This window comes from Fulmarus glacialis, unplaced genomic scaffold (assembly GCF_000690835.1).
Source record: "Fulmarus glacialis isolate BGI_N327 unplaced genomic scaffold, ASM69083v1 scaffold22868, whole genome shotgun sequence".
NCBI lineage: Eukaryota > Metazoa > Chordata > Aves > Procellariiformes > Procellariidae > Fulmarus > Fulmarus glacialis.
Window position 1 is genome coordinate 3,176 of NW_009226644.1, and position 9,443 is coordinate 12,618.

The window sequence follows — 9,443 nt, forward strand, 5'->3', positions numbered from 1 at the left end:
CCCCTGCACAGGGCGGGCTCCAGCCTGCTGCTGCTGAATGGCTCTTTCCCCCCCTCATGCCTGGTTCTGCTTACGGTGGCATAGTTACCTTCAGGGGCCAAATCCTGGGACTGTAAAAGGGGACGAGTGTGGTTCTGGTCAGATCAACCTGTGAAGGGTGGGGCTTATTTCGCTGGGCTGATGAGCAGAGTTTAATGCTTATCTGAACAAAGCACCGTTTGGAAGTTAACAGCACAGCAGCAAAGTAGAAAGGTAGCTGCGGGAGAACTGGTGTTTCATGTCAGTGTTGTCTGGCTGGCTTGGAATGAATGTGGTGACTCAGTTTTCTGCACAGCAGTACTGCACCTTTACCTAATGGTATTTTCTCACTTGGTTCTTTCATTTTTTTCCCTCACAGTATGATGGCATCATCCTTCCTGGTAAATGAGCAGTTCCTGTTATCAAAAAAAATAAAATTTTCTAACCCCTAACTTCTGTTGTGACTCTTCAATGGGAAGCCAAAGGAAATGGCACACATACCCTCTTAATAAAGCAGAGCCACAAAGCCAAAATGTGGCTGAGGGTTCTTTGTCTAAGTCGGGACTGGTTGGAAGGGGCTGAGGGGATGGGCAAGGCCTGTGGTGCTGGCAGTGCCGGGGGACTGGCAAGGCTCCTGAGCTGAGATTCAAACGTGGTGCCACAAGAGGGGCCTGAGATCAGCCAGCAGAAACCCCTGATCCGTGCTGCTTCCGTGGGTAGTGTGAGTGACCTCGAGTGCCTGTACCTGTAGCTGGTAGAGTTATTTCTACCCCACAGATCGTGGTGCTGTCAATGTGCTGTAGAAATCTTGAAGCAATTACTGGATGTGCTTGGAGTGTAGAGGATGAATCTTGACTGGTTTCTTAAAATGTTTCAGGAGTGTGAACTTACACTGCTGTAATTACACAGCCAGACAGTTTTCCCCTGCAAAGGAATGGCCTTTATTGTTTAAAGAGAAAATTCCCTGCAGGACAATACAGCTCATACAAGTGGACTTCAGCAACACCCTTGCCTCTGCCTCTAGTGTTCGATCCTCTCCTGCATCTTACAGTGAAAATTTATAATACAAAAATCAAGGAACAAACTCACTTCCATACAAGTCTGCATGCAGTCCACCATCAGTGATTGTGCGGTCTTGTCTGAAAGACTAGACTGTTCCCTTGTCAAGCCTGTTGGAGTTGTAAACCAGGGGAGGTTGCCAGCGCTGTTCAGGATGGAGCCCACTCCGAAATACACAGGGCAGCGTGTGCTGTGCACACTGAAATGCACAGAGGAAAGTATAATTTGAACAGAAATTATATTCTGTCTCGGTATAACTTTATGCTTGATGTGAACTCTTAACTGAGATTGTGAATTCTCAGAGAAAGATCTGTGTGAACTGTAACTACTGCAAACTGCTCAGTTTTGGTGAGTTGCGAAAGAAAGTGACAACCAGCCTGCTTTGCTGAAGCTCTTCTCTTGGCATCTTCAGGTCACGTTCCCTTGAGCAGCTCACTGGCTTTCTGGATGCAATTTCAGTGTTGTACAAGAAAGACCAGCACAAAAACAAGAGCGTTTGCCTGGATGCTCAGCAGCATGTAGCTGCCTTGGCCTGAGATGAAGGCGATGAGCCAGTCTAGGATCACGTGTAAATGTGCTGCAGTAACAGGACCTGTTATCAGAAGATGCTGGCCTCAGCATGTGACTGTTGCGTGATGTCTTGTAATGATTGTGGGTTTGAGACCAGGAAATAACCACCACTCTCTCTTGCCTCCTGCTCATCACAGGTTATCGCTGCTCTGGGGCTTTACCTCGGACTCACCAGGGCAGGGTTTGGAGTGCTGTGGTGTGGTTTATCCTGATGTACTCAGCATGACTCTGCTCTGCAGTGCTGTAAGGGGGGTCTGCAGGCCCTGTGCCCTCTGAAAGGGCAGCCAAGGTTTTAATAAACTGTCTCACTCAGATGCAGTGACAGGGAGGGACTCCAGGCACTGAGCAAGTGGTTGCCCCTGGAAACTCAAGTTTCGTAATCGTTTCTGCTTTTACAGGTCAGACGCTGCTTTTACAGTAATGGGGAAGGGCTGATTGAGTTTAAAACCAAGCTTGATGGTACAAGTAACAGGACCTGGCTAGGAATATATCTGCGAGAGCTCCTGGTTTAGATGTGAAGGGCTTCTGTTCCAGCTGATACTTATTTTCAGGGCACCATTTGCCTCTCAAATCTGGAGTCTCATAGCATCCTCGGGCACTTCCCCGATTCCTTCTGCTTGAGCTAGAGCACAGCACTTGGAAGAGCAAGAGATTTTGGTGAGTTGCTCCAATAGTTCTTTTCCTTTCTATCACGATTCACTTTATTCCTGGTCTGAAGGTGTCTAGCGTCAATGAGTAAATATTAAACATCTTTCCCTTGAACAAATGCTACATGAGCAACAGGGTCTGTTCTAGACCTGTCACTTTCTTGTACCTAATACCAGTAGTACTGTTGTTTTGAAAGTGTCTTGCGATACTATTCCTACAGTAGAATTTCTCCTGCGTTATTCTAGGGTTTTTTTCTTCTTTTTTTTCCATTTTTTTCCAATCCACACCACAATACAGTGCTGCAGGCTGAGGAGAAAAGCTCTTCTGTTCTGCTTGCTTCTGTGTCTGCCCCACTTGAGCAATCCCTGGTTAAGCTGCGGAATGGAGATGCAGGCAGCTCAGAAGACACTTTCCTAGAGCCCAAAACTTGCCATGATGGAACAAGAGCGTTTGAGACTTTGCAGTGACTCCAAACACCAGCAATGTCTCCTTCCCTAGCTGCTGGCATAAGCCACGTGGCACCCAGGGCTCTTTACGTGCTGGCTGCTGCTGAGGCCACAGAGCTGGCCCGGGACCCGGAGCTCGGGGAGCGTGGGAGGATGATAGTGCAGCACGAGACACCCACGGTGGCCTCGGGGAGGTCCTCGGCCTCGGCCCACTCATTGAGGTCAGGATTGTAGCACTGCACACATTTCTGATACCTCTTCCCACTCTCGTTCCAGCCACCCACCAGGCACAAGCGCCCCTCCAGCAGAGCCACCCCAGCTGTGCTGACCCCCGTGGGCAGAGGCGCCACGTAACTCCACTGCCCCGTGAGTGGGCTGTAGCACTCCACTGGCATCACGTCCACCCGCTCGCCCTGGGGACCCAGCTGGCTCCCACCCAGCACATATGCTCGGTTGGCCACGGTGGCTGCGCAGTGCCAGCCCCGGGGGGTGCTGAGCCTTGCCTGCTCCCTCCAGGCATCGGTGCTGGGCTCGTAGCAGAACACGGTGCGGGAATAGGCATGGCTGATGTAGCCACCGGTGACCAGGAGCTTGCCATCAATGACGGTGGTGGCGTGGCAGCAGCGGGGTGTCTCCAGGCTTGCCTTGCTCTGCCAGCTGTTGGTGGTGGGGATGTAGCACTCGACAGATGCCAACGCGCCCTCGGCATTGCGCCCTCCGACAGCGTAGAGGAGCCCGTTGCAGGTGCTCAGGCTGAAGTGTGTCCTCCTGTGCTGCATGCTGGCCAGGTGCAGCCAGGTGTTGAAGCGTGGATCGTACCTGGGGGACGAAGGGCAGATCTGTCTGTCCAGGACTAGCATCAGAGCCACGGGGAGAAGTGGGGCCTGCCAGACATCTGCTTTCAGATGAGAAGACGTCTTCTCCAGGAGTAAAAAAGCATATGGACAGGCAGTACAGATGGAGACGATGGCACTGCACAGCACTGGATCCTACCTGCGACTGCTGGGGTTGTTGCTGCTCTAACCCTTGGGACGGCCCAGCATTGCTCCTGCTACCACAAGCTCCAGCCTGGCTTGGAAATGGCAAGTGCTACTGATCTGCAGTGTCCCCAAGCACTGTCACGGTCCCCTCTGTTGGGTCTTGGCAGGTAGAAGAAGACCTAGGGGCAGCTTTTCCCTGCCCACCCTGCCAGGACAAAGCCAGCCGCTTGTGTGCCCATGAGATGGCAGAGGGAACTGGAACTGCTGTGTCCCCAGAGTGATGCCACAGAGACTAAGGCCAGGCTGGGAAAGGTGGATAAGCTACTGGCCAGAAATAGAAAGGAGACCTGTCAGTGGGTTGCTGAAACCTCACTCAGTACAGGAGAAAGAGCCCAATGACGGCTCCTAACTGAGGGGTGGTGAGCTGGGGCTGCAAAGGGCTGGCCTTGAGCAGTGCCAACGATGTTGCATGTGGAGCCTCAGGTGGCTGAGCCAAGCCGCGGGCAGAGCCACTGGGAAGTTCAGGTTTAGGTTGCAAACAAAATACTGCATGTTCGGTTGTCATGGTTACTCCTCCTTTCTTTGAATAGTAATCCCTTTGCGATCCAGTGACATGTTTATAGGGATTTAGGAAACAAACCTTGTCATTTAAATGATGAAGAGAGAAGGGGAGACAGAGAGAAGAAAGCCTGAAGGGCAACGGGAATCCTACACACAGTAAATCTACCTTAAAATGAATCCAGACAAACCAGAGACCGGGTCGAGGCTGGCCCTGACTGGAGGAACAGCCAGCGGGCAAAAAGGGGAGCTCCTCAGAGTAACAAAATGGGTTACTTCTAAATAAGGAGGGTTCCCATTTCTCTAGGAGCCTCGCAGCTTCAAAGAGGCCCAGCCTTGCCCTCATCCTGCACCAGTGCTGTGCGCTGCCGGAGGACGTGGGCAGCACAGCCCAGGCACCAAAGTCCCCAGGGGAAGCCCAGGCCGGGGTCACGCAGACCAAATCCCTGGAAGTGGTTTCCAGGTCTTGTGTCTCACAGTCCAACATCCTGTGCTGGGCCTTGCTGTGCTTGTCCCTCCCTCGCAGCGTTATCCCAAGGGGCCAGACCTACCTCCTGGTTACTGATAGCAAAGAGGAACCTTTCTGACGTGCTTGTCCCTCACCCCATAGGGGATGCTGGGGCCCAGGCAGACATGGCACAGCTCTCAACCCCTCCCCAGGCCAGGTGGAGCCCATCTTACCTGCTTAGGCTGCTGACGGCATGCTTGGCCTGGTTCCTGGCATCGTTTTGGTCTTCGCCACCCGCGACGTAGATGAATCCATCCATCACCACCACGCACTGGTTAAAACTTTTTGCTGGCATCTCTGTCAGCTTGTTCCAGTTTCCCTCTGCGTCCCTGTAGCTGATCTCCCTGCTAAGAGCCTTCTCGGTCAAAGCTGGACGACCCCCAACTGTGACAAGTACCCTCTGGCCTCCCCGAATCCTGGTTCTCCGAGACTGAAGGCTGTTTTGCTGATGGGGGAGTAGGTGGTAATTCATAGCATCCACGAGGAGCTTGTGGCACTGCGGATCTTGCATCATGCGTGGCACAGGTTGCACATGGTTGACCAAGTCTGGAGCTGAGATTGTGCCGAAACGAATGTTGCCCAGGAGGTCAGCAGCATATCGAACCCGTTTCGGGTCAAACTCCAGCCACTTGACAGCGATTTGGAAGGCTGCAATCTCGCTGGGTATCTGCAGGCCATCATCCATCAGCAGCTCATTGATCTGATCAAAGGGGAGTTTCATGAACTGGTCAGTCTTGGAGAACTCCAGGAAGTTTTCCCGGATGAATTTCCGGGTGGCGTCTTTCACCTGGTTGAGGCCATAGGTGGCCGAGATATTGGCGATGTACACGCAGTTCTCCACAGCCATCTCCCGAACGAGGAAGTCGCTGCACATGTTCAGCAGTGCCGGCATCTGCAGCCGGGTGGCTGCGGCAATGGTGCTGCCAATGGTGTACAGCGAGAGGCTCAGCTTCCCCGTGTAGGCGTAGGTGATGACAGTGGTCAGGCCCAGTGGGGAGACGTCGTGGAGCTCCAGCTGGTGCAGCTGAGGGTCTCTCTGCAGCAGACGGTGGAAGAACTCGCTGCAGGAAGCCAGGATGAGTTTATGCACCTCAAAGGACTTGGTTTTGGTGGCAATGGTGAGATCACAGAGGAACTGCTTCTGGCGCATCTGGTTCATCCCCTCCAGAAGGCTGGCGCCGTGGTCCGGCGCTTCAACCTCTGTGGCCGTGCAGTGGAAGCCGTTGGAGCCGCTGTTGTACAAACCATTCAAGTGATTGAGGTGTTCGACATCTAGCAAAGCATCTTCCACCATCACTGGAGTGATGGATGCATCCTCTTTATCCACCTTGGGCTTCTTGGGGGTTTTCTTTTTGGGTGCCATCTTAGCAGGATCAGAATGGGACCTGGTGAGAAAGGAGAGGTGAGAGGGAAACTGGAACAAGCTGACAGAGATGCCACCTACCCCTTGTAGCAGGGTATGTCCTTCTGCTCTTTAAGATATTCAGTTAAGCAAAGGAAAAACTCCCACTGGCTCATATACTCTTTGGGTCAGGCCAAGGGAAGAATGGAAACTGCCTCCCAAGCCCTGTACCCCCCTGAGCTGCGTCAAAGGCATCAAGGGCCATGACTGCGAGAGGGGATCCTCAACTCTCAACCAGTACCAGCACCTTCGCTGTGTTAAAAATGACTGGGGATTTTGGGTGCCTTGGGAAACTGGGAGCACCCACTGGTTCCTGGGGTGTGCAGTTGTGCTCTGCTGTCTGGGGTGACACAGGCTCCATGCCGAACGAGGGGGCGATCGCAGCGTGTGTTTTGCCTGACTCAAGCGCACGTCAGATGGGGTGAATCAAGTCCCAGCAGCTCTGACAGAGGTTTCCACACAGCAGCGAGGCAAGATGAAGCCCGGCATTGCAGGACCACATAGAAAAGGGTGTTCATTTCCCGCCCCCAAGGCCATTGGGCACGGCGAGGCACTGCTGGTGCTGGGTAACCAGTGGGCCAGCTGCCCTTTGGGGTGACCAGTTCAGAGTGCAGGTGAAAGGGAAAAAATCAACAACAAAAATCCAGCTTTTGAATGTTCCCAAATTCCAGCTTGAAACTCCAGTCTGAAACTCGGCAGTGACCTCAGTTCCTCTGAGGAAGCTCGGAGCAGCCAATGTATGAGGGAACAGAAATAGCTGTTACTGCGCTGTCTCACATGTCTGGGTACTGTTTATTACACTTGGCCATAAAGATCAGGTTTCTTGGAACTGAGTAATCAGCTCGTATTTAGCACCGGGCAAAGAAGAAGGGGGGGCATTATGAGACTTCAGCAAAAATATGGAGAAGGGAAAAGATTACTAAAAGTCCCTGCCAGGAAAGAGGATTCAGGGCTGAGTCCGAGGGGGAGAGCAGCAGTGCCGGCCAGCCGAGCTCAGCTGGCTGGGGTGAGCAGAGGGAGCAGGGACAACACAGATGCCCACAGACCCTGCTGTCTCCTGGCTTTGCACAGAAGCCAAGAGGATTCAGGAGAAAAGTCCCAGGCACTTGAGCCATCCCCGGTATTGTGGCGTTTCACAGGCCTACCGCAATTTACATCACTGCGGGCTCATCTATTACAGTGTCATATCCTGGAATGGGCGTCAGTCCTTCTGAAACTGGGACGCAAATGCCGCGCTCTCTGTGTGTTTGCATATGAAACTGTTTCTGACACCCAGCTCAGGATTGGGAAAAGGAACTAGGATTTACCCTTTCAGAGCAACAACACTTTGACGTTTCCAAACATGCACTTTGTTTAGACTATCCATTCCCCAGGAAAATTTGCAATTTCAGCTTTTCAGCTGTATTTGAAGTTACAATATATGTTAAATATTGGAATTTCCCAGGAAATGAAAATGTTTTTCCAGGCCTTCTCTCCAGATCCCTCAAGGGATGAGATCTGTATCTCTCTGAGATACAATACTGCAAAAACCTCCGTGCTGCCGAACAAACCCAAAGAGAAGCAGGACTTGTCCTGGAGGGAGGTGGCCTTCCTGCTGCCCCCATGCTGAGACTGGTCCCAGCAGGACGGGTGCCAGGTTGAGGTCTGCAACCTGCCAGGGCAGGAGGGTTTGGCTTTGTGAAATAAGTGACCTGCATGTCAGCTCCCACCAGGCTGCACTGAGGATCTGCCCGATCCCTTCTGTTCCCCAGACTGCCTTGATTTTGGCCTTTTTTTACAGAAACAAGCACAGTGTCTGCAGCAAGCCACTGTTTCTGTCCATAAAACTGCTCAGCCCCCTTTTCAGGGCTCCAGACCCCATTTTAGAGAGGTGACACCAGTGCTCAGCAGCTCCTGTGGGCCTGGTGTGTAGCCCAGCATCACAAGCTGACCTCCGAAAGCCTTCTTAACTCCTTCTTAATTCCTTCTGGAAAGCCCAGCAATGCAGCTGGCTTTCCCCATCCCCTGTCCACCCCACTCAGGAGTCAAGGGGGAAGTTGTTCTTGGATGAAACAGAGGTCTTCTAACTGCATTACACTTCATACAAGTACAATGGAGCCATGAGAAGTTTTGGGCTTGTAATGATGTCCATGGGATCCTGCCTACCCCTTTGGGCACCTTTGACAGACTCTGCTTTGAAGCACATGTTCATGTTATTCCAGTGTCTGGCTGCAGAAGGGCAGAGCAACCTTTACTACCTGCAGTTGATTTAAAATGGGACATCATTGCTGCTTCTGATTGAAATACCACTGTAGTGACTTGAAAGGGATATTTTTCCTACAGATTAATCCTGGCTGCTGGATTAATCTAGGGAGCTGGAATGGTTTGAAGAGATTTCAAAGGGCCCAGACAGAAAGGAGGGAAGACAGGGCTTTTTTCTAGATGTTTAAACTTCTCTTAAAAGACAGTAGTTGTCCTCACACCCTTTCAGTGCTGCTAATCTCAGCCCTGCACCATACTACTGAGCTAACAGCAAAGCAGGACCTACACTGGGTGATACTGTGTCTTCAGAAAGTTATGGCAGGCTTATTTTCTTTAATATCTAACCAAACACACAGAATCCCTCTCCTTTACCAGCTGGTGTCCCCAGCCCTGTGTTCAAGCAGGGTCTGAGTCACAGCAAACACTGAGCTGGCCTGGGAAACTACCTGGACACTGCAGCTCTGGGCGCTATTTTGCTGCCAATAATTCCTCCAGCCCCATTTTAGAAAACAACAAAGCCTTTCCCCATGCCATTATTTCCATTATTCAGCAGTTCCCGTGCCCCACGCAAGGTCTCTGCAAATCTTGCTAGGCGAGCCCTGGTTCTCCATGACTCATCTATAGGCTGAGTCTGCTCCTTACCTTGCTGTTAAGACCGGTTAGTCCAAGGGGAAGCTCTGACCAGTACAGGGCTCTGCAGATTGAGAGACAAGAGACCCTCAACTTTCCCCACGCAACATCCTCCTCCCTCCTCTCCCCTCCCAGCCAGCTGACTGCTCTTATCACTTCTACATTTACAGCATGCTTTTGGGGTGATGTGAGGACAGCCACCCTCAGCCGAGTCCTGAGAGACATGGAAAGGGCTGGATTCAGGTAGTGCTGCTCTGGCCAAGGGCATCGTTGCAGCCAGTGACAGGAGAAGGCAGTAAACCAAAGGCCGGGCATGATTACCTGGCCACTGCCAAGGGAGAGGTAATGAGGCAGCCAAAGGCCTGGCTCCACCCCACAAGGAT

At 52.1% G+C, this 9,443-nt stretch overlaps 2 protein-coding genes across 2 annotated transcripts in view; one reads left to right on the forward strand and one right to left on the reverse strand.

The window, feature by feature from the left end:
* The window catches only part of RPL11 (ribosomal protein L11), a 3,619-nt gene extending 3,149 nt beyond the window's left edge, over positions 1 to 470 (forward strand). Inside the window, exon 5 of the mRNA XM_009582882.1 lies at positions 398 to 470. Coding sequence (XP_009581177.1) covers positions 398 to 427 — 30 coding nt within the window. The 3' untranslated portion in view covers positions 428 to 470. The remainder of the gene's footprint in view (positions 1 to 397) is intronic.
* A 2,357-nt stretch (positions 471 to 2,827) lies between these two features.
* Positions 2,828 to 6,150, reverse strand: LOC104080484 (kelch-like protein 31). The gene is made up of 2 exons (XM_009582883.1): positions 4,961 to 6,150; positions 2,828 to 3,560 (listed from the first exon to the last, which is right to left on the reverse strand). Exons 1-2 carry the CDS (start codon positions 6,148 to 6,150, stop codon positions 2,828 to 2,830), a joined length of 1,923 nt encoding a protein of 640 aa, XP_009581178.1.
* Positions 6,151 to 9,443: the final 3,293 nt, after the last annotated feature.